The following is a 25,727-nucleotide window of genomic DNA, read 5'->3' as shown; positions in this document are numbered from 1 at the left end:
AGGTTGCTGATATTCTGAATGGGATCCAAGGTGCTGCAGCTCCATCACGAGTCTCGACACCTAGAAGTTAGTTTGGTTTTGCAGCCACAGAGATCTCTCAGCTGAAAGCAAACTAAAATGTGAATGGAATTTGGTCAAAAAAAAAAAAAAATATATATAAAAAGGTAAATGTGCGGATGTGTGAAATCTCGAGATTAAAACTGTCTTTGTAATTTAAGCTTAAATGGGTTTGCCGATATCTATTTCTTTAAAAAGCCCCCGAGCCCCACTACTTCAACTGAAATTTGAAATCCCCCCAAATACATTATAATTCATATACCCGTTGCAGATCCTACTGACCTACACATTATATAGTGTTTTTGTTGTATAATTAAGTAGTTTTGCTTTTTTGTTAGTATTTATTAGCACGAACAATACAGTAAATGAAGACAGGACATGAAGGGAAAGAGAGATATTAATAAAGTAGTAATAGTAGATAGGCGTAGTAGTAGTTTGGTAGTTTAGTTATAATAGTAATAACAGTCTGGGCAATAAATAATTCCTGTGCTCCATGTCTGCTGCTTTGTCATGACCTCTGTGAGTCAACAAGCTGAACAGGATTTGCTAAATATTAAGTTAATGTGCAAAAAAATACAAACTCTTGGAGTATATTTGTATATATGTTGTGTTGTTGTTTCTGAACGTTTCATCCCATGTGCACTGTGGATCTGTCATATTTGCCTTCCAAAATAAAAGCCTCCACAAGATAGTACTGGAGGTTTAAAAGCAAGCATCATCACTCCTACTCTGAGACTCATGGTCTGTCTAGAGTTCACACAGACAGGGACAGGACTTTCTCTTAAAGACAAATGGGACAACTGCAAGGACCTGATCTTAAGATACCATTAATGCCATCAAGCCATCAGTGATCCTGAAAAAACCACAGACCCCATAGAGCTCTGACTGACACACAGCCAGATGTGACGATGCCGAGGGGTCCCCCCACCCCCCCCCCCCCCCCGAGGTTTACGCTATATAATCACACATATGGGGCCAGGCCGGGATTGAAAAGGCAAACTAACCTAGTCCCAGCTTTTTCCCCACACCGTGACTGTGGCTTTACCATTGTGTTGACAGCCCACCATCTGCCACACAGCCAATCCACAGCTCAGTCTGTGTTTCAGGACTTGAAGTTTGGGATAATCAGTCCATGTGGACGTAAAGAAAACAAGGCACAAGTTATTTTAATAAAATACTTTATTAAATAACAAAAGAAGAATAGGACAACGGCTGACGACCATCACCTGAAATTCAGTCAAACAAGGAACATTGTAAATATAAGTTTATAAAAGAATCCTAAAATAGCACAAGTAAACAAAACGACAAGACAATAACACAATAGAACGAGACTCTGGAACAAAGCTCGGCACTGAGTCCTTAAATTTAGACTGCTCTTTGAAATCCAACTGTGCCGCAATAGCTAGAAATAAACAGCACACAATTCCTCCTGATGTTTTTATCTTCCAAAGGATATGCCACAATAAGGATACAAATGCTCCTGCAGGGCCACACTATCAAGCCTTGGTTTCTTGAATACATAAAGTGTAAACACAAACGTAAAAGAAAAAACCATTACAATGACAATCAGGCCTGGTTCTTTTTTTACATACACGGTGGTACAGTGGAAAAATTGTTCTGCTGTTGTGTTAAAACTCACCTGTTGATCTCAGCGCTGCTTCGGACCTCTCTTGGTCTCCGTGTTCTCTGGTTTTGGTCGTGCCGATCTGGCAAATTGCTGTGGATTCATAGTTAAGGTCTTTTGGCGTTTACATTGGAGAGATACTGCACAACTAAATCATATGACTGTTATTTGATGAAACAGATTAATGCTGGTTTTAAAATATCATTTTTTTATTCAATAATTTGTATGGGTTGAACATGGCTCAAAACGCCACCTACTGGTTCAAACCCTCTTAGACCTTGCAAGGCCAATGCTTGCAGAGAGCCAACCTTTTGAGATGCTCAAGAGGCAGCCCCCAATCACCAGACTGCTCGTGAGACTGAGAAGGACACACACAAGAAGCCTTCCTTTGAAATCAAAGTTTAAAAACCTAGTTTTAGTGTTCTACAATCCCAAAATTGTACGTATGTCGATGTCTTTTAATAATTGTATTATACGTCTGTCACACATTTAGTGTTTGTATTCTTTTATAAGTTTTATTTGTTTTTATGTCCATTTACATGTATTTTTACTTGTGTTTACGTTTGTGAAAACTTTGTAAGTTTAGAGAAATGTTATTGCAATCAAGATATTATCATATTATACATTCTATGCGTGTGTGCATTTACGATGATGTAGTTGTAAGACAGGCGGTTTCTTTTGAAAAAGGATTTGCTCCCATTTATAAATTCAGTTTTCTTCAATAGATTTAATTCACCAGAGGTATTAGCGAAAATCAAACCCCGACCAAACACCAGGTTTTCTTTCAGCACAGCTTCACAGACTGATCATTTATACTCGTATAAAGTCATGTTTTACTCCCGGAGCAGCTTTCAGCCACAGGGGCTCTCTTTCTTTTAGACACTCGCCACCTCACGTGAACTTAACTTGAGAAATGGTGACAGCTGTTTGCTCATAAATGCCACAGGACTACTGGCCAAAATGGACCCTGTAAGAGTCTGACCTTTGTCCAATGACAGCGACTGTTGCTCACACAGATTTTTTTTTTAAGTGCTCATCCCAGTGAAAGGTTGAAGAACAGGGGGGAGGAGCCACGAGTGTGAGGCTCCACGGCTGAGGAGCTGTTTGTTAATAAAACCTTTGCACTGTAAACTGGTAGTTTTTATCTTCCAGCTCACTGAGGATGCACGACAGTGTCGGGCTGGCACTGAGGGAATCATGACAGGGAATCTAAATTGGGTCTTGGCTCTATCTATCTGTTACTGGTAATCATTTCAAATTGCTTTCCTTCCTGTTAGGGATTCACAGGAAACGATGCATGCACGAAATCTAGCACAGTTTTTCTCTACGATACATTTTCTATGGCCGTGTGTGTCAAGTAAATATCTTTTATATATTATAGTCTACAAATTAACACCTGATTGTGTGACTGATATACAAATCTCTCTGCAACTCAACACACTTAAAACACCAAACCTGTGTCCCAGTTTCATCTGGGGGGATAAAAGGATACGACCACCAGGGGTTTGTCAAAAAGAATGTAGCCGTTGGTTTCCAGCAGGGCTTTCTCTGCACTCAACTCGCTGGGGAGTCCTACGAAGGCCTGGCCTTTCATCCGCCCCTCCTTCATTAACACCACGTCAAACCTGAGTAGGAACAGTGAAGCAGGGACACATCGTCATCATCACCCCACTGATACAACACCACAGATCCACAGATAGATGCTTAATCAATCCCGAAAGAATTTCAGGCATCCAGCAGCTTCAAGCACAAGTACGGGGCAAGAATTAAGGACTTAAGCATAACGAAGGTAAGTCAAGTTGTAAATCACTGAGGAAAAATATTAATAAGACCAGAACCAAAGATATATTTCATAGGATTGATGAGGATATAGTACATGTCTATGAGGGCTGTGCAAAGAGTAAAATCATTAATTATATTTTATACTAAATTTAAATTATGAAAAATACTAAACTTGTTTCCAGGTAAGTTTCTTTTTCTTCACCAACAAAAACAATATGCCTATATTCACAACATACTGCTCATTTACATTTTCCTGAACAGAACAGATAAAAAACGTTATTTTATAACTGTGATGTCGTCTGAATGTCTGTACATAAACATAAAAGATTAGCTGCGATGAAAAGACCCTGCTACAGCACGGCCCCCCACCCCCTCCTCCCTGAGCCTTTAGCTTTTTATCATCAGCACTGAAACAGCAAGACGGCATTTCTAAGATTTATCCACTCTGGAGACCATTTTAGAAAAAAAGCTACTGTGTTGGATGAGAAAGAAAAACTATTATTGTAGGTAAGGTTTGGAACACAGAGGAAAAAAAAAAAATTCTTTTATTTAGTAGGGTTAATGTGGAGCCAGAGTTTATGGATTCTCTTAGGGCTAATACTTTGAGCGCTATAGTTTTCTGCTAAATTATAAATAACACTGGACAGAAAGAGTGTCAACATTGTGCAGTATTTGCAGAAGTCGCGGACACAAAATCTATTTAGCAGCATCACCAGTGTGTGTCTATTACTGGTGGAGCAGGCAAGATAACAAATACCACAGGTTTGTTTTGGTGCTGCAGATGTGAGAGGACACTCAGCTGTAGAAAACAGAGGCGTGAAGCATGTGCACGAAAAGGTTTAGGCTTGTTATAATGTTCCTTCACATTTATTTGTTTTCCACACTGAACCAAAAACTACAAACCTTTGAGACGAAGACATATCCAAGCATGAATAGTGAATTGTGATTGTTACAGCTCTGTGCGGTCAGATTTTGTGTTTGGAGGACACAAAAACTGATTTTGGGGTTAGGATAAGAGCTGGTATTGTCTTGGTTACGATTCCTACAAACATTTGTTTGCGTATAAGTTTTATGACAATAAAATAAATTGGAGTAAGTCTGAAAGAGTCAAAAGGACACAATTTAGAGTCAGGTTAGCAGAGGACAAGCCGTTTCTCTGGCAGAGCTACAGCCTCCTGTTTATCACCGACATCTGAGTTCAGACTCTGGCCTTCTCCCAACATAAGCACCGTTTGATGACTCAGGTGGACGATTCATTTGAAGTAGTGCTGATGCGCAAACATAAAATGTCCCTCATGATCTAGACGTCAGGTTAGATACTTATTAATAACACAACACACAGTCAGCATGAATTACTAACATCTCTCAAGAGGAGGCGACAAATTGCTCAAGTCAGAAATAGCTCCGGAAGAGAAAATGGAGAGAAGAGACACGCAAAGCATGTCCATTAAAAAGAAACGGATTACGTACATTTTTCTCTCGTCTTCTGACAAAGGGTTGATGTATCTCCCGTATATGTACTTCAAGTCCTGGAAGGTGAATAACGCAGAAACTAATGAGTGCATCGTTGATGACATTAACATTTCTAAATATTACAACACAAAAGGTCTGAATACATTTAATGAATTTAAGCAATACAAAACAAACATTGAAACATTAACATACAAGTGGGTCAAGTTCTAAATAACCTACTTTCTCGTCCACTTGCTTCGGGATGTTCTTGACGTACAGTCGGCAGGTCGGCTCGCCCGGTTCATAATTTTTAAACACAGACATGCGTTTCATCTCTGATTTCAAAAGAGAAAAAACAGAAGGAGAGTAAGAAAAACAGGTACAAAGGATCCCAGAGCTGCCTATACACACAGTACACACAGGTAGACTCTTTATACTCTTCAGTGCTTTATAGAAAGACAGACTGAAGACGTTAAAGCAGATGAAGTGATACTGATCTCGGCAGCAGCCGTCCTGTTTAATTTTAGACGTGACTTGGACGTATACGGTCTCATGGAAAACATGTCTGAACAATGTGTGCAGGAGGAAGGACAAAAAGTAACACAACCCATTACTCTTAAGCTGCTACTGCAAAGATGCTACCAAACAGATGACACACATCCTGCAGTTGCGTCTCTTGTCACCTGACACATGTAAAATATTCCCACTCCTGTTCCCCTTGTTTTGCACTTCTTCTTCTTCTTCTGGGGAATACATGCATGTGCATATTTAGCTGCTGGATGTTTTATTGTTCAGCCCCTTTGATACATGACAACATTAATTAAAATGCCATTATTCGGTTCTACAAAGAAAATCCCTTTTTAATGTTTCTCTGCACAGAACCAAAGTCTTTTAGTGGTTATCAGGGTGACTTGTTTAAACTACATTGTGCTGTACTGCTGTTGAGGAGATCCCCCACTGTATCACTTCTGCTTGTTTACACTAAACTTAAGAAAGCCGACATAATGCAGTCACACAGATGCGTGTGATCGCACAACAGTGTTCCAACAATTTTCATTTAGCCAAGATTTCACCCTTGGATGAAATCTAGGTTTGGACGTTTTTCAAAGTCAAATCAGAGTCCTGCTTAAATTTACCGTCTCTTGACAGTTGTCCTTTTTCCAGCTCTTTTCTGGAGATGACACCCGAGGTGAGATCCTGATCGTCGTCGCTCTGCTCCTCCTGCTGCTGGGACTCCTGGGCGCTGGGGTAGAGCTTCCCAAAACCTTCAGTGACCTCCGGCTCCTCACCGACAGAGGGAGCGACATCCATCTCGTCCACTTCTGAGGGCACAGAAGATGTTTTAGGAGCAGTTAATAGCACAAACAAAAACAATTCATCTTATTTAAAGTACAGCTGAGTTGGTTTAGTGGGGAATCTGGTGGATTGCTTGACACACAAGAGGATGAGGACTGTTTATCTGCAGCTCACATACAGATGGAAGATTTCAAAGTGTCTAGAAATAGCAGATGGTGAAATAATGACTTCCACGACGTTTACAAGCTCAAGATGGTGGAGAGGAAGAAAATCCTCTTGGTCATAGTTAGTTCAAAATGTACTGATCAACAAATCGATTACTTGTGTTTAGGTTTGAAAGGTAGAGTGATGGAGAACTCTGACAGACTTGGGAGAAAAGCATGCTCGTGCACACACACACACACTCACGCAGTAGATGAAATTACGAAGAGCAGTGAGCCCGTACAAATCCGAGGAGGGGTGGAAAAAAAAAAAGCTTGTCATCCACATAAGGTGTATGTGCGAGTGCAGTGGAGCAAGAAGTGCTGGGGAGCTTTCCTGATACACACTCGGCAGAGAACTAGACCACAGCTTTCAAAATTATCCTCCTCCTTATCTGTCCCCCACCTCCCCTTTTCATTTAAATGGCTTGTTTATCGGATCCCACACCCTCACTTCTGCAAAACAAGACTAATCCAAAAAGCCACCTGTCATAGTTTATCTTTCCCCCTGCCTTTAGGAAATCTTTTGTGTTTGACTTTGAGATCTATTTTACTTCTCAGGGGCTTGCCAGGGAGTGAAGTTGTAGTTAGAGAGAAGCAAGATAAGGGGAACTGGGAACTGCACAGCTGACAGGTAACACAGGCTGTAGACCCAGTGACATTTCCTCATACAGATAATGGTAAAGCCTTTTTTGATGCAGGTTCCTGCTGTGATATACTGCTGTGTGAACACTCTGCTCAAGCCACCCCTGGTAAGGGCTTTAACTTATGTCAATAGGAGTATCAAACAACCTCCTGCTTCATTGTGATAATAAACATGATGTACAGTAACAATCAAATTCCTACAGTGCCTCTCCTGCTCCAACAGGATTCCTCAGAACTTTTTTACACGGATAACCCCACCCATGTGTTTGTAGATTACAGTATCAGCCTGATTTATTTTGACTGGCCAATTGTGAGAGTCGCAGTTTTGTTATATCTGTGACTCAAAGAGACTGAATTTGTTTCCACGGGCCGCACTTCATTAGAGGATGGGAGATAGTGGATATTATTATCACAGTGTTTCCCACACAATTACATCCCATCTGTGGGGGTAGCTGCCCCCGAGGGTGGAGGGGGGGCTGATTAGTGAGACATGGCACATTCTCATCCCAGATGACTGCAGGAAGACACGCAGCTAAAGAGGAAACTACCACTGTTGTGCCAAGAAAGAGTGAGAGAGAAAAAGAGGAGAGAGAGAGAGAGAGAGAGAGAAACATTTTTGCAGTTCATTGTGAAACTGTGGTGAGACCATTGACTGTATATAAAGATGGACGACATGACAGCTCCCCCAAAGTGTAGCCAAAGCAACTCAATCACCCCCTGTTGGCTGGGTGCATTAAAAGTAATGCACCCTGCCTCCTACATATTAGTGAGTGGGACATGGGCCAAACTAAAGAGTGTTTATGTTTTGAAAGGGGACCAGAGGACAACTAGCATAAATTGTGTATTTGTAGGGGGGAAAATTTTCTTTAATACAACTACAATTTATTTATTTATATAATACAACTCTTAGCTTTAACATAGTTACAGTACGTGACATAGATTATATAGGTTCTCCATATAGGACCATTTCCCTTGCTGAACACACACCTCTGGTGCTCTTCCAAATACTGACTCAGACAGGAGTGATATGTGTAAAATGCCTATTTTTAGAAAGTGAAAAATATTTTTAATCAACAGTCCTAAATTTAAAACAACAATGCATTACTGAAAATTAGCAAGAACTGTGGAATCAGTTCATCGACGGGTAAACAATGAATCGACTAATTGTGAACTGAAGGAAGTGAGCGTGAGGGAGCACTTACCTCGGCCCTCATTAGCCGGCGCCTCGTGACCTGGCCCACTTCCCTCCACTGTGGACGCCACCTCTGGAACCGAAATATGGAATTCAATTTTCCTGGGCCCAGCAGGGTGGGGCTGCTCAAACACATCGGAGGGCTGCAGCACCGGAGCACTGAGGAGAGCAGAGACAATCAGCGCTCCACCTCCACAGCAGCCTCTAAAATGTGCCCACAATAAAACCTGGCTCCTGAGCGGCTTAAGGGTTGAGATATTTCGCTCTGGTCAGCTGGAGATATTTCCCAGTCCACAAACAAGAAGCCAGGAGACACTGAGATGTGTGTGTGCTAGTGTATTTATAGTTTAGAAACAGAGTTTGTGGCCTGTCATTAAGGCAGAGTAACTGTGTGTGTGTGTGTGTGTGTGTGTGTGTGTGTGTGTGTGTGTGTGTGTGTGTGTGTGTGTGTGTGTGTGTGTGTGTGTGTGTATGTGTGTGTTACTGTGGCACTGAAACAATAAGAGCCACACAAGGCTGTCTTTATGAGGAAGATGTATTGTCTAGAGGGTTTCTGTCCTTTTTTAGCAGCCTATGAATACTGACTCGAGATGAGCTTTGCGTGAGGATTGTGACATGCATGAGTGCCTTTGCTGTACCTCTGAGAGTCTGGTTTGGGAGCATAGAGTAGATCCTTGATCTTGGGCTTCTTTCTCTTTGAGGCTGTTTTTGGTCTCATGGGTCTCTTGCATGCTTGGTTGACCAGGCCCATCAGACGAACAATCCTGAAATAAAGCAAGCATAAGGAATAAGGGGAAATAATGTCTACCTTGGAATGAATAAAAGAAACAAAACCTGCACACCAATTGAAATTTAAGGACATTTTCCTTCAAGCCACTTCTGTTTGCAGGGATATTATTACTGTTAAGTGAATCCTGTATAGTATGACACTTCCAGCTCTCCTCCCAAAACAACCTATCAACCCATCACCTTTTTTGTTAACCAGCTTTTTGATATTGAGAAAACACAAATATAACAAAATCTATTGAACTTGAATTAGGAAAATACAGGATGAAAGGCTTATTTTTTCATCATCATTTTATTATAATAATGGAGGTGGAGAATATCTACACAAAAATGTGTGTGATGCATAAACTCTAATGATTTAATCATCAACATAAAAAGCTTATTTTTAGACTGTGTCACAAAACATTACAACTGCTTTTTGAATGAGATTTCAGTGGTGGTTATATACATGTGTTTTTTATGTCCTGGTCTCGGGCATCTCTGTGTCACGTAGTATACAAATACAGTTAGAGCCTGGTGTTTTTAGCCAGAACTAACAGCCCTGGGCATTGCCGTGAGCCTACACTGGTCTAACTGGACTATTGTGATTATCTGCTCCTCACCTCTCCTTGTCTTCGTCATCTCCGCTATCGTACTCTGACTCCTCTTCACTGGACAGCTCCATCTCCTCCTCTGGTAAAGGGGGGTAGTCGGGAGGGTAGGGAGGGGGCATGGGGATAGGTGGTGCGGGAGGCAGCCGCTCAAACGGCTGCAGACAACATAAGTTGGATTACCTTACAAATACCTCAGGGTTCAAATGCTTTCATGTGCATCTCTGCACCAGGTCCCTGGTAAGTGCAGGTCGAAACCAGGATTCATTTATGATCCCAGTTGTGGTGATCGATATCAGGTTTAAATTAAATCAAAAAGTTCTGAGACTTATTCCGATGGTTCAACTGTTATCCACAGCAACAACAAAAAAGTGAGTTGTGAATATTAGTATAGTTTACAAGGCTCAAGCTCACCATTATTTTCTTTGTTGATTAATCTGATGAAACATTTCTAAATTAATCAAATTACTTTACTGTTAATTTTGTCAAAAAAAAATTGGAAAGCTCAATATATTAATTTTACACAGATGAAATAAACAGCAAATCTTTAACTTTATAAAGCTGCGCAAGAACATTTTAGGCATTTTTGCAAGAAAATATATTTAAATGCTTGCAAAATCATTTGCAGAATACTCTTCTGATGATAAACTTAATAAGCGGATCTAACACTTCATGCCCTGTAGGTAAGAACATTGATTTATTTTTTTACTTAGAAGTGGTAAAAATCGAGTTCTCTTTAAAACAGACTCTCACAGAGTGTCTCTTCACATTTAAGAGTCATTATGTCTGCCTTTCAGGCTTACTTGAAAATTGAAGAATAGGATTTTACTGTTGAATCACTACTCGGATGATATAATATGGTTAAAAAAAAAACTGTAGGTGCAGAAAATATATAAAATATGTCTGTATAAGAGTGAAGTGAGTCTTTAACGAACACCGATTTGTTTTTATCATATTAAATGCCAAGAAATTAAAGTGTTTAGTGTTTTTTAGCTCTTTGTTCATTGCTGGGATGTTTAAGCACCACCTTGCAGGACAACATATGTGCAGTTGGATATTAGACGACTTTTAAAAGGTAGAATGTTCATCTGTTCATGTTTGTTCAAGCAAGGAAGTTGTGAAACTTTAACTAGTTAAACAAAACTACGGTCCAAAATGTAAGACCATGCAAGAATGTTTTTTTCGTTTCATCAAAGTTTAAGAGATGAACTTGATAGGTTTTCCCCTCACATATGAGCAGGAGCAGAAGATTCTCCAGTCAGATGCTAAGTAGCAATCAAGTGAGGGGGGGGTGGCGTATGCAGGAGGTAGGACATAAACATATAAGTTCCTGCTGCAGAATTCACATATTTTTCTTTATAGGACATTAAGGCCATCATACTGTTCCTTTTCTTCATCTCAAAATTGTGTGTTCCAGCTTACCAAGGGGGGTCTGGGAGTGACTGGGCCAAACGGACATGGTAAATTCATCTTGTTCATCAGATGAAGCACCTGTGTAATTGGAATGAAGAGCCTTAGAACAGCAGCGGTTGCATTTAAAGACTCTTACCAAGAGCTGGGAGCTGGTAATGTAAATACACTGCTGCCTACAAACCAGGCTCCATATGTAAAACAGATTGCAAGGCTTCTGCATTTTCATTTAAAATACATGGATCAAGGTGAGATTGAGGCTGAGGCCAGACACCGAGGGCTCCTCTGCAACACACCAGCACCACCAAGGTGTTGCCACTGGAAGCAGCAGCAATGAAAATGCAGGCAGCGCAGCTCCCAAGGAAATGTTAAACCCATAACTCATGCCTCCCACTTATGGTTTATTATTAATACTTGCTTCCCCAAATTGAAATTTAAAAGGCAAATGTTTGCTGTTTGATCTTTAGGAGGTTGGATGCAGTTCAAAAACTTCTGGGGCACTTAGTCCAGAATTGTATTTCAATTCTACATGATCAATCTGAAGGTTACACATGCTGTGTCAACTCTGCATTTCTTCTATATAGATTCACAAAAAAAGGTGAGTATGAATACAGAGAGTATAGAGAAAAAAACTGAAAGATACAAATACATACACACAGATGACCAGCATCTGCATATCAAAAGGTGTGATGGTACTGGATGAAAAATATGATAAGAGAGAAGCCGCAGTTACTCACTTGAACGTAAAACTTTGGCACACTCACGAGGGCGTGCGATATATTTGTCAGAATGCCGCCAGAAGGTGGTGGGTATAAATATTTCAAAGTGGGATTGGGTTGATATTTCAACCTGGAGGAGAGAAAAGACAGAATTACTTAAAAGCAGATTCTGCAGCCAAAACTCGCTGCCTTGAACACAACAACCCCTTCGCTTAACAACACACAAAATAAGTCAAAGTAATGGAGACACATGAATGTGTTACAACTAACTTATTCTTTATGACAAGCACTCAGCCAACAAAATGTAAAATCCAGCCATTAAGGGACATGGGGACCGGCCTGCCACGTCAGCAATGAGGCTAGTTCACATATAATGCTAACTTTTATAAGGCAGGACTGAGAGGAGAAATCTTAATATTGTGGCTTAATAAGCGAAGGTGAGTATGTTATGTGAGCTGCCAGTGCTGCTGAAAGCCCTGAAGATTAAAAATCTTCTGCTCAGTGTGTAAAGAACCACATTTTTTCTGCAGTGCTGCTGACATTAGACATCAGCATGGTGACAGTTGGGAAGACGAAATCCCACTGAATATGTTTCATTGAGTCAGTTTTAAAGACTGCACTGCTAGGAACATTTAATACACACATTTTGGAGGTCATTAAGAACAGTTTTACTTTTGGACACAAGCATTGCCTTTTTGTATAATTCCACACTGTATTCTCATCAGATCAAAAACATAGCTTTTTAGAGATAAGATTCAAAAACAGGGAAAAAAAGACAGGGAAAAAAATGCCATAATCAATTTGTGTCTGCAGAATATCAGGGGGCTGTTGACACTAGTGAAAAGAGCCTTTATTGAGATGCCAATACAGGCTCAATATATTGATCTATTTTATAATCAACTGACACATTTCCGTACACAGCATAAAATAACTAACATTAGAATATGATGCATTTTGAATATGAAGCAAGGTGAGAGTGGGTTGCAGGACTGAAGGACAAACTCAGAGACCACCTGGTCCCACCAACTGGCAGGACAGACGCTCTGTCAGACACTCTGTGGCAGCCTGACCATCTAATTGGACATGATGTCGCTGCTCTTAGATTCTCACCCAGGTTTACTGTCAGTTGGCCTCCAGGCAGCTTCTACCCGCCTGAAGTGACAGCTCTTTGGGAAGCATGTGTCACACGTGCATATTTAATATTATGAAGTCTAATTTGAGTGCGGAATGACCTTTACCGGTTGTCACCAGGAGTCATGGGAAACTGCTTGTTATCAAATCACAATGTAATACAATATATATTTTTATGACATGAGGCAGGGTGAGAACAAATCCTAAGACATTTGAAGAGTAATGCACCAGAGGGTGACAGTAACTCACGGACTAGCTGATCCACCTAAGTGATCTGTATCTGTACAAAAGCTGAATAATGAGATTTATTCAACACTTACCCTAGGCTCGGTGAAATGCCAGTTTCTATAAGAGGAATGTTTGGCTTTCGGGTCTGTTTTTTCTTCTTCTCCTCTTTGCCACCTTTTCCACTGTGGAAAGAAAAAGGGAGAAACCAGGTTTTGCTCTGTTCTGCTTACAATTTTGATCTTTAGACCACTCATACAGAGGCCAGTGTCTGGCTACAAGTCACAGGCTTAACATTGTCCAGTTTATTACTGCTGCAAAACTGTGTGTGTGTTTGTTTGTAAGCAACATTACATAAAAACCACAAGATGAAACTTAGAAGGGTCATGGAAGAACCCATAAAATGTCGGTGCAAATGCGGATTTAAGGATTTTTTCCCCACACTTTTTAACATTATTCATCATTTCCCTTGGAATAATCAATAGATATTAACATATCAGGCATATTTAGGGGATTGATATATATGTGTGTGCAATTGGGTGCATATTTAATTTAGTGCCACTTTTAGTGGCACCTGAGCATTCTAGTTTTGCAGACAATTCAAGCAACCCACCTTTCAGACACTGGTGGATCCTTTAATACGGTCACATCTTCTTGGCCTTTGGCAAACTCAACAACAAGCGTCTGACCTAGGAGCTCTAGCTGGTGGAGCCTGACCAGAGCCTGAAGGAGATGTTATGGATATTTATTACCAAACAGGGAAAGAAAATCATGTTGAAATGACTATTAGCTTGTATCTATACATCTAAACGTGCAATTAGCTGCGATTGCTTTTGACAACAACAACAAAACTCACCTCTTCTGCTGACTTCTCATTTCGAAAGGTTGCAAAGGCTGTGTGTTTCTGTGGGAAGTGAAAAATGTCATAAACCTCAGCAGAAAATCCACAGACTGTGACCATGTGAAAGCACCACCTACCAGGCGACCCCTTTTGGAGAAGACCCTGACGGACTCAGCCCCAAAATACTGCAGCAGATCTTTCTTCTCTTCCTGGCTGAGCTCATCTGGTAAGTGGCGGATGAGCAGGGTCTTGCTGACGTTGGGCGAGACCAGGTCTTCGTTCGTGTCCATTTCCCCGCAGGACAACAGTCACTGTTACCTCCTGTTGAGCAGCACAGTGTAAACACACGTTTAGGAGCTTCTCAGAATGAAGGTTGATCAGCACAACAGAAACACATACTGACAAATTCAAGAAGAAGTATTGCCGATGCCTCAGATAACACCGGGAATTGTGTGTCATTTCTGTACTATTTTAAACAGACGAGCAAAAGTTTCATTTTGATTTCTTCAAAAGAAGGATCGTGGTCAGCTGCAGGGGGCTAGCTACAACATTAGCTCAGGGCTAACTGACGTAAATGCACCACTTCTATGGGCCGCTTTACTTTGTTGTTGACTGAAACAAGCCAAAGCCTTTAAATGACCAAAATAAGTAATTAGTTACGCATAAAAAACAGCGCTAAGCAAAGATATTCCAGCGCATACTTACCTCCTGTAGCATCAACCAGTGGACAACTACGCTACCGCTTTCTGCGTCTTCTTCGTTTGAAATTACATGTAACCTCGCGAGCTGTACCGCCCCCTCTCGGACTGGAGGACGGAAGCGTTAATCTGTGCAGTCACCAGAGGGTCAGAGAGTTCTGTGTGTTGCAGACTGGATAAAGCATTTTACATCTTTGTACAGCTGTAACCACATCCCTACAAACTGCAGCTCCTGCACTTTAACTTTGGATGATCTATTCTAGCAGCAAACTTTCTGAGCAGTTGTATCTTTTGTTTATTTAAGAAAAGATTAATTTGTTTAATATTAGTTCTTATATAACTGACATAATCAATTCAGTTGCTAAGTTATCATCTATTAAAGACTGTTTATGTTCAATTTTCAAAATAACATGATATAATAATGTAGATCTGAATTGTGTTACGGAAAATCACCAAAAAAGTAATAAATCAAAATCAGTACACTTATACAACCCCTGAAGTCAGTACTGGTATTGTCTATGGCAGAGGGTTTTGAGTGCTACAACTCAGAAGTAAAGAACACAGGCTCAAATTGTTTCCAAATTTAGTGATGACTTCTAAGTATATAAAATATTAAGATTAAGATTAAGATCCATATATTCATCCCAAACACATGCACAGACATGCAAAGGCACACTCATGCAGGTAGGGAAATTTAATCTCTGCTTTTTACCCACAGGGCAGTGAGCGACCATGTACAGCGCTCAGGGAGCAGATGTTGGGGGAGTAAGGTGCCTTGCTCAGGTGCACTATACAGGGTAGGGAGACTCTTGGATTTTTTGGACAGATCAATCCAGGTTCGTCTTTTGTTGTCTCTCCGTGGAGTCGAACCAGAGACCTTCTCTGCCCATAGTCCAAGTTTCTGCCACTCGACCACCGCCATAATGTAGAAGTTACAGCTGAGTATTCATCTAATAATGTAATAACTACTGAGTACTGGTGGGTTGAAACCGTGCTGGGTCTCCAGGAACTCTATTATTATTATACTTCATTAGCAATTAAAAGTTATTAATGCTCATGCATCTATTTCAATGTTATTTATGATGCACATTTTGTTATCAAGCAATTGAACTCGTGCACCAATGGAGAGCTTTATTATTAACAGCCGGCCAACACGTGGACATGTTAGTGGCTATTTGTCACCAGCAGATGTCAGCGTAACCATATGTAATAACAGCTGCTGCAGTAGTGATCAATGTGATATTTCCAGCTCCCGCATCTCTGATATGAAATGTGCTTTTCCCCATTCATGATATAGTGTCATACATTAACCTAAATTAAGAATATTGTGTCTCAAGAGTCATTTGAAAATGTCTCTTATAATTCAGGTTTCAATGATGTAAAAATAGCGTTCATTTAGATTTGATGTAATTTGATTTAAGAAATCTCCAAATATTTTCCTTTTAGTCCTGAGGGGATTTAATGTTTGATACTAATCGATCAGAATCACAATTTATGAAAACCGGTTTCGGGGTAAGGCCTGACCATCTGTCCAGCCTTAAAGAAGGCCTTCAGCTGACCATCCCAGCCCCAGAGAAAATCCCCCCTACACTTCTCGAGATGCCTCCAAATTCCTGGCCAAAAGAAGCCTTTTCTTTGAGAAGCGACGCAAGGGCATTCCTCCTCAGGGGGACACAATACTCCCTTTCACCGTGGCCTGGCTCTGAAATTTCACAGGTGATGGGAGGAACGCTGGACACTCGATCCTCCTCCCTCCCTCCCTCCCTCCCTCCCTCCAATGTAACACATCAGACTTTGGGAGAGGAGAAAGGAGAAAGAGATGCTGATCGGAAAGAAATGAGCCGAGTGCGAATGGACGAGTGACTCAGTTTCAATCAGATGAGCGGATAGGAGGCTTTTGGGGGGATGAAGCTGCTGTAAAACACTCAGATTTGACAACCATACATTGAAAGGTTGATTCTAACAACAATAAATCTCATTCTTATTAAAATGCCACTCCGAGTGCACGTTTCAGTTCAACAAAAAGAACTGGAAGAGATGGACCACAGTGGAGAGGAGATTAGTAAAAACTGAAAACAGACAGGAGAAGTGATGTTACCACCTTTATTGGCAAGACGAGGTAACGATAGAGGCAGAAAATGGCCTTTGCTTCAGTCATAGAGGCATTATAAAATACACAGCAGCCGCCATGATGAATATTGATGTTTGTATTGTTGTCACTTAGCTGATGCTTTCATCCAGAAAAGCTTGAATCAATTGGCAGTGGATTCTTGTCCCAGTCAGCAGGACTTTTGATAATTCATTAGAGAAACGAATGGAGTCGTTAGAGAAAGATGTTAAACAGCTTCCTCCATTCAGGTGGCATTCAGAAACACACAAACAGAGATTCATTTTTAAACATCTGTCAGTAGTGCTCATTCTGCTAAATACCTTGCTCCTTCTGGGTATTCCCATGTTTGTGAATGAACATCGTGAGGTTTTCATGTATGTGTCCTATCATTCATATCTCAACAGTCACTATTCCATAGAAACCCAAATTTGGGCAGGTGAGGATGGAGTCGTGGCGGCCTCAGTCCTTCTTTCCTTATCTCCTTCAACATATACACAGGACCATCTTTTATAAATAGAAAAGTATTTAACGCCTCCCCACATTCATTACACCATATAAAGCAATACATTTGTAGTTTGTCTGCTGCAGGCCCTCGTAAATATAGAAACAACAAAGCATCGGATTTATTCTCGTGACACAATCCAGAACTAATGGTAATCTCTGTGTGGTTGGCCGAGCTCCAACTTCATGAATTTAGATTTCTTCTTTCATATCTGACCAACCAGGGGTCATGTTGAAGAACAAGCATATTGAATGTCTAGCTACACAATGTCATCATCAAAACAAAAGATGTTTTTATGTTTTTTCACTAAATCTCTAGCACAAACACCATAAAAATTTTCTCTGACACATGTATAAATAGGTCAAAGAAGCCACAGCAACAAACTCTAATATTACAATTTCATTATTACTTTAATGAGTGAACCGTCTCTATACTTGTAAGTTCTTCATGTTATTGTGAATTCAACTCTTCAGTCCTTTTTGTTTGTTTTTTATTTAGTTTTTCCTTTCTATGGATACTCTATAGAAAACATCCTCCTAAAGGTGTGACTTGGGTAGGAAACCTTATTTGAACTGTAGTTTGTCACTGAACTTATCTTCCTTGTGCTATAAATTAAGTTGGTTGAAAAAAAACAACCTAATTCTCCTTCACATCTTTCCTCAGGCTGTTTTGCATAGAGTTCAAAGAAAAGGACATTTTCTGACTTAACGAACGTGGCCCATCACTTATTCTGCGAGAGGTTTTAAAGCCTACCTCTACTGGCAATCAGTGGTACTGCACCCTATAGCAATACTACACTTTTCTTACATATCCAGTATGGACTGAGCCAAACTTTCTTTTTCTCAAAGATTTTTTTCAAACACGTTTGTTAAAAAAAAAAAGCCACTACTGTAGTGCCAACCCTTCTGATTGGGGAACCTGGACGTGAGATTTTATGAACCTTTATGAACCACACATGATATCTTGGTTACACATATAGCTTGATCTGTTAAGGGTTGAAGTTTCCACAGTTTCCTACCTATTTGTTCGAAATGGCTGCCTACAAAAAACAAGGTCAACACTCAAATTTTGCTCACGTCTCCCCGTCCCACGTCTTTCATCTCCTCTCTGATGTTGTCCGCAGGAAAACTTTCAAGCTAGATTCCAGCCTCAGAGTAAGAAAAAAAACTGGCAACTACACACATCTCTTCCTGTTGGTGATTTTCAGGGATTTACCAATAAAAAGATAATTGCCTGAAAAGTCCCTCATAGATTTGCAGCATGTGACACATATGAGGATAATTACTGTCATAAGCATCTGTTTAGTGTATATTAGGGTAAACAATATGGAAAGTAGACTTGCAGAGGTTTGGAGAATCTCCTCGGATTCTGCACTTTCAACAGGGTCCCATACAGACCTGATCATAGCCTTTGCTTTCCCAGCCTGGCCACACAGGAAAGGCTGAGACACACTAGACAGTAAACCCAGGTCAGGTCCAGCTCGCGAGGCTATAAATTGACTCTTTCATGGTCGGAGCATTGAATGGAGCAGTGGTAAAGTGTGTATTTCCAGTGTGGCCTGCAGGGAAACTACATTGAAAAACCTCCATACCTCCATTGTGCCTCTTTAGATTTGGCAGAGAGAAACATACTTTATTAGCCCTAAACAAAACCAAAGTTTTTACACTTTGATTTCTGTACAGTTGAAAAAACAAGATATAACGTGTTAAGCAGTGAGCTTTAAGGCCCGTTTATACTCAATGGTAGTGATGTATACAGAAACAGACAGAGCCTTCTGTCTATACTCTGTGTTTATTTAGTTTGCACGTCTTCTGAAAGCTTACCTATATGGAAGAAATCACCAAATCTAGCAATGCCACATGAAATTGTTGAGGGAAGTGTAGCTCGTAGTTCAGGCAAGATGACAGAAATATGCCAAAAAATTGTTTTGAGGAGAGAATTTAGGAGTTTAGTATAAACCACAGAAAACTGTGATGTGAATGAGGAATCTATTTGCTCGTCTTACTCTGGGGAAGAAAATAAACAATTTTCCCACAAGGTTGTGCCTAGACCTTTAACTGCATCAGCATGCAGAAGCCGCGTCCCTTCCTCTTCCTGTCTATCTGTTAAACACTGTGCATGTGTGAGTGTTTGACAAAGTCCATCTCTCGGATTGGTGTGGAATGCTGGTAGTGACTTGGGCTTCAAGTCTGTGCTCTCCTCTCTCTGAGCAATCATTCAGAGTGCATTCATGATTACAGACACATACAAGCCAAGCTAATTGTTTGAACAGCCTATTTATATGTTTGCACATAGTAGGTTGTGACTTTCACTGGGACTTTCACAAATTCAGGGACTCTCCTGATAGATGAGACCATAAAGGTAGACATTTCAGTACACTCTTGCTGTGTCTATTAAAGTGTTTTTTCTTAACATAAAATATCTTCTCAGACTGTGCAGATGAAAACTAGAAGACTATGAAGATTGACTGTTTCATTACAAGTCTTCTGGTAGGAACTCATAAACAGTCACGCTTGCGGCTCTGAAAGGTTTAAGACTACATGCTTATGTGTACCGGGTAATAGCTACTAGTTTCATCACATTATACCCCATTCAGACTGACGCAGTGATGCAGGTTGAACCCATGATGGGGGTCTGAATCAATTGACCCTCTTCATCAACCTCCCCTCCGCCAGGGTGACTTTGGATGCTGGATTGCTGTTGCTATCAGGAATGGAAATAAATTCAGTGATACCAATGTTTGAATGTCATTTAAATGACTCAGAGAGAGTGGGGCTGGGAGGTGGGAGATGGGAGAGGAATTATGGTTTATTTTTGGGGGATTTTCTTATATTATTTGTTGGGACACCCAGGGTCCCTACTGATCAGACATTTTTTTGTCATTATTTATTCATCAGGTATGTTTCATTCGCACTTTGTTGCCTTGTGCTTGAAAAAAATTGGAAATTTAAATTAAGAGGGATCAATACAGCATCAGCACAAAAGAATCACCAACCGTTGTCTGTGTATTTTCTCGACATAAATCATATTTTTTTCAGCTACGTTTCTTGTTTCACTGCATATTATTTCCCCAGTGCAAGCATTTCAACCAAACTGTAGTTTTCAGATATATGTCAACCAGCAACAGACACACTATGCTGTTTGTATTGTGTTTAATTCATGTCTGCGTCTATACCAGCCAACCAAGCCATCTGAGTACTGAAGACGCATGTGGCCAACAGATGTCCCTTATTGTTTGTGTTAAGCTGACAATGTCATTGATTTTATGCAATATGTCATTGATATATTTAGTTTCTATCGGGGTCAAAATATTTATTGGTCATTTTTCATGTTAATATGTGTCCTCAGTTATATTCGCACAGTTATTCTTTGTCGCATGAAATGACTCAGAGACCTTCGTGTGTAAAAAAGTTAATTTCTGTTTTAGTTTTACACTAAACAATGCTTAGAAAAGGATATGAGATGTGCAAACGTAAAGCTGCACATTCTGGATAAGACAGAGGCTGATAATCATGGCATGTGGCAGATTCGTGAACCTCTAATTCTGGGGCGTCCCCGCAGCTGATCAGAGTCCAGGCTAAGTCCGAAATAACAAAAACTGTGGTTAGTCTCTGTTTGATCAGAGCTTACCAGAAAACATTTGATAGAGGGTGATGCAGAGGAAATGGCCAAGTTCAGCCTGTTGGGTTCACACGATATAGGCTCAGCATCAATCCAAACACGCACAAAATATAAAGAAGACATCAGACATCCCACTGTGGTGCAGGCTGCGGCTATGGTCACTGCAGACATCACCTCAAGTTTCTGTTTGGTGCTAGTGTAACACATTCCGCAAGCAACGGTTCAGAAGTCAAATGCATCCTATTTTCAATCACTGTCTGAAGCCGAATGAGAAGGTATCTGTTAGATGTTCTCTATGATTAATGATAATGACGTCCTGCGCTCCCTTTGGAGAGTCTGAAACCAGTTCTCATGCTTGTGTATCCAATGTCCTCCTGGCCACAGAGGAGCAGGCTCGGTTGAGAAAGGTAAGAAGTGTGCAGAGGATGTCGCCCACCGTGGAAGAACACTGCTGAGGTTGAGGGGAGGTCAGGAATCCCAGGTTGTGGCAGAATGTGAGGAATGTTGCCTGCAGACCTCAACAGTGAAACCCAGTGAACACAGAGAGATACCGTCTGAGGATTTGCAGGGTTATAGCTCAGGGTCAAAGTTACAGGATGAGTGAAATTAGTCCAGGTCCCAAAATGTTACACTACAGATGTTTTGTTGTTGATCCACAAGCAGTCAAATGAAAACAAAACATGAAAGATGATTTGAATTATCCAAGACACCTTAAAAATTGCATCCAGCAAATTATTATTCCACTTTATGATGGGTAACTTATATCACTTGTACAGTAAATTGTCACTTCAAACATTTCCTGCCCTCTCAACATCTTGTTTTGACACTTTTACATGTCCTCAGTCTCGTCTGATGGTTATGGCCTCACAGATGGTTTTCGTTTGCACAAGCCTTAACCGATCGCTATGATTCAGTCCCTCATATAACCTAGGATATGACTTATCTGGGATAACCAAATACAGTACACAGGAAGAGGACACTTTTCAATTGCCCAATATTTTTTCCTTTAAACTAAATCTACAGATACTATTGATACTGGCAGGATGAGTCCTACAGGTTCTGTGAAGAATCCTCCTAAACATTGTATAACCACCCTCTGGAGAGATGAGGAAACATAAATGAAGGGTTGCTTCATTTATATACAGTTTATATTTTAGCTTCCTCTCAGTGAAAGTACACACAAAAGACACCCATCCATATAAATGAAGCACCGTAAAACTCAATGCATGCTTCTCTGTACAATCAAGACTTATGTGTTCTATTCTTTTTGGTGTTTCATTTCTCCAAGTCTCTCCAATCCAACCTTTCAGCCAGACTGCCCTGTCCAAACTGCTAATTATCTTGGGAGGTGCCTGATGCACAGGCACCTCCCTGAGTTTGATGCGACCATGTGGAGAATGGAGGCAGACAGATGGACTTCGCCTTATTTCTTTGAGAGAAATAATATTTTCTGGCAGCATTATAGATCCTTTGAAGTAGCTTTTATGCAGAGCTGGCTTAACAGCAGTGGATGCATGTAAGAGTTATGCGTTTTGGTCTTGTTTGGGCATTATGAGAGAACTTTCCATGTAAGAAAACTATTAATTCTACTTTATGTACTGTCAACACCTTTATGGCTTCAAACCATTTCTCGCCCCTTCGGATCATTTCCCCAACTGGATCTCCAAAGGGACACTGACTGCTTTGGTGTTAATCTCATATTAAACGAGAGAGATCACTGTATGAGAATAGATATAAAGAAAAACTCCACATTATTTGGATGGGCAAGCCATAAAATACATCCCCTGAGAGTGAAATGCCATCAGCAACAAAAGGCTGCACATACGGAGACCATTCACATCTCTAAGTGATTCCAGACTAAGCTCTTCTCACACCATGATCATCATAACCTTCAGAGAGGAGGATTTATTACAGGACTGTTGTCTTGGACGGCATCAGTTTTTGCGATGTGTTCCTAATATACTGACTCAATATATCGTGCATAGACTCACTACCAAAGATTGGTTCTCCTAAGATAATGACTTTCTTTAGTCTCACTATTAAGCTTCACCTTTCACTTCCAACCACCTGCGCCCTGCAGTCACATCCACAATCCACAAAGATTGATGTAAGTAATGTAGAGAGGTCTGTCATTTGGGGAGGTTAATAGGTCTCTGGGGTTAAGAGCTAAAGGTCTGTCATACCATTCTGAAGCAGGGAGGGTTTAAGCGTCTGATGTCCCCTATGTCTCGACTGCTGGCCTCAACCACCTCTCTTGGCTCACTGCAGTTCCTTCTTCAGAGAAGGTCTGAGAAATCATCAAGCCAATCAAATTTGTTATCAACTTAATAACAATCATAATAATATTAATGTAAAGAGTAAGTCCATTTTCTACATTTCTACTTTTGGAAAGAAATATATATATATGTTTTACTATATTTATTTAACAACTTTAGTAACAAGTTACATACCAAACTTTGTTCATGTAAAAAGATAAATACAAATTTGCACTTTTACTTTGGTTACTTTAATAACATTTTGCTGATACAGCTTCCGTACCCGATTCTGAAATCAGAATAAAAATGTAATGTTTTAGATTGTCATAGCATATAATTAGGACTTTTACTTCACTGTCGAAAATAATTATAGGTCTATTACTAATAAATTACCAAAGGGTAAATTACACAGTGGCTAAGGTTTAGTTTGAAGCTAGTTAATACATTGAACTTACTTTCACCCATTCAGACCTGCTGGTTATCAACAGAATGAAGACACAAACGATGAAGTGCAGCAGAGAAGTTTACTCTGAGAGAAACAGTGAAATATTTAAAGCCTTCAGTTCCTCTGTAAGCTGCCTCTGTCGTTTATCTGCTTAGTGGTTTTCTCAGTTCAGCTAATCTCACCCGTGTAACATGAGCTAACTGCTAGCCGTCGCTAACTGTGATAGCCATTGTTTGGATGTGTGCAGTAACATAAGCTAACGCCGCTACCAAAAGTAACACCGATACCAAAGATGCTGCTACAGGACATGTTGACATGGAACAACACAGCTCATGAACACTAGCTAATTAGGCTACATAAGCAAACTAAGCTAGCATGTGCAGAGGACCTAGCTTTTTTCACCTGTTAAAACTAAGGTGCAACCAATAACAATTCAAACTATTTGTTTCATATGTTCCTTCACATAACATATTTTTCTTATATCTCAAAGTCTATCGGCATATGCCTGACGACAAATTAGCCTCTGGAGGCAATGACCAATATGTTTGGGCTCTTGTTGTAGACCGTGTATATCCGGGCTAAGACTCCATCTGCTGTTTGTTGTAAACTGACAACAGTTTGACTATATTGTTCTATATTGTTACAGTGACAAGTGACTTTTTGTCTATGTTTTGGCAAATCTCTTTTACCAGCTGTCAGCATTTGAATACAGATCATTTATAAAGTCCATATGCGATGCTTTTGGCTCAGTGTGTTCCATCTCTTTTGCTCTCCACACATGCTGTTTACCTTCATGTAAACAAAGCCGGCTCATATGTGATTGGTCAAACTAGAAATGGAAATCAGAAGGCTTCGATCCCCAAAATCTTGTCTAACGCAGATTTTGCACATTAACATGCAGAATCTGTTTATGGAGATTACATCTGTTTTTATGTATCACAGAGTCTGAATGCAGCCTAATCCGTTTTAAGGAGAATAATAATAAGGTGGTGCTATTAGTTTATAGCATTAGTTATTAGTTACTATCAGTTTCCATCTTAAGTACTACTGGTAATGACAGGTGAAGTATAAAAAACTGCTGACATTTTCCGTCATTTTTTTCCTGCAGCATACCTGAGGGGGGGGGGGGGGGGCTAACCTGCCTCAGCCTGACAAGGTAAAGGAAGAACAGAGTTCTGGCCGGAGATGAGTGCTACATGACTCGTCTTGAGCTATGTGATGACCTCTACACCAAGCTGCCTGAGGGGTCGAAGGTCAAATGGGGCAGCTGTACTCAACGCGAGCATGACAGCTTTTTTTCAATTAGTCCACTGACAGTGAGTCAGTGATTTCGCGACAAAACTAGAAGTGATTACACGAACAGGATTTTAAAATGGAATTATTTTGCGGTCTGAAGTAATAAGATCAACACCACCAAGATGGGTTGTGAGTTTTCATGTAATTAAGTTGTGCAAAGACTTGCTTGAGTTCAGTGGATTTTGTAAAGACAAACGATAATTTGAGCAATGTCAGTTCTTCTCACTTATTATTTTAGAAATGGTATTTATGTTCTTTTTTATACGATTGATATAATGTATTTGTTATAATGATTTGCATATCTATATTTTTGAGGCACAGTTTTATCTGCTAGTTTCTGCTTTTTCCTGACTGACTTTCATGCTTCTCTGCAAAATTTGCTTGTGTCTTCTAGTTACATAATATATTTACAAATGTAATGTGACTATATGGTACTTGTATTTAGGTACAAGTCAATACATTTAGATTCTTACAATTGTTCTAACATTTCAGAGGGTTAGGCAAAGTGGCTAATTTGTTTAAACTAAACTAGCCAGTGATTTTCTCTATCTTCCAAGCTACTGCAGCTGCTTACAGGGCATGAGTGGGTTGTACATGCACTCACTTGCAGATATATGTAAAAGGCTTGGGCTTGACATACAGTTGGTGATCTATCACAGTGAAAGCGCACTGTCACTTTTACTTCATGTCAAATATGCACTCTCATTGCATGGAAAGGCTCGGTGCATTCAGTTGCATACTGGGGATTACAACATCCCAGTCCAATGAGATGCTGAACAGAAATTTGTTTGGGTACAGGAGTTTCCAAATCGACATGTTAAATGTCCAGATTTGTTAACTGTTTGTCTTT

At 40.2% G+C, this 25,727-nt stretch overlaps 1 protein-coding gene across 2 annotated transcripts; it reads right to left on the bottom strand.

Moving 5' to 3' along the window:
- Positions 1-1,218: 1,218 nt before the first annotated feature.
- On the bottom strand, positions 1,219-14,739 carry rnpc3 (RNA-binding region (RNP1, RRM) containing 3). Of its 2 annotated transcripts, none has more exons than XM_062379887.1 (16): positions 14,656-14,739; positions 14,088-14,271; positions 13,966-14,013; positions 13,723-13,832; positions 13,205-13,294; positions 11,772-11,883; positions 11,047-11,115; positions 9,637-9,782; positions 8,887-9,012; positions 8,259-8,407; positions 6,052-6,237; positions 5,156-5,250; positions 4,934-4,992; positions 3,174-3,306; positions 1,697-1,774; positions 1,219-1,567 (listed from the first exon to the last, which is right to left on the bottom strand). In XM_062379887.1, exons 2-15 carry the CDS (start codon positions 14,238-14,240, stop codon positions 1,706-1,708), a joined length of 1,545 nt encoding a protein of 514 aa, XP_062235871.1. In that variant the 5' UTR covers positions 14,241-14,271; positions 14,656-14,739; the 3' UTR covers positions 1,219-1,567; positions 1,697-1,705. The 2 variants fall into 2 exon arrangements, with proteins under 2 accessions (XP_062235871.1, XP_062235872.1); XM_062379888.1 differs by having other exon boundaries at positions 1,219-1,283.
- Positions 14,740-25,727: the final 10,988 nt, after the last annotated feature.

This window comes from Platichthys flesus, chromosome 21, assembly GCF_949316205.1.
Source record: "Platichthys flesus chromosome 21, fPlaFle2.1, whole genome shotgun sequence".
Taxonomy (NCBI): Eukaryota; Metazoa; Chordata; class Actinopteri; order Pleuronectiformes; family Pleuronectidae; genus Platichthys; species Platichthys flesus.
This window is presented reverse-complemented; position numbering and strand designations above follow the sequence as displayed.

Bases quoted from the DNA above. Each gene is read 5' to 3' on its own strand.
- rnpc3 (XM_062379887.1), bottom strand. From the start codon at position 14,240: ATGGACACGAACGAAGACCTGGTCTCGCCCAACGTCAGCAAGACCCTG. The intron at 8,408-8,886 runs GTACAGCAAAGG...TGCTCTCCTCAG, and splicing joins CCCAAACCAGACTCTCAGAG to TGCTCCGGTGCTGCAGCCCT. The intron at 3,307-4,933 runs GTACGTAATCCG...GTTCCTACTCAG, and splicing joins TCAGAAGACGAGAGAAAAAT to GTTTGACGTGGTGTTAATGA.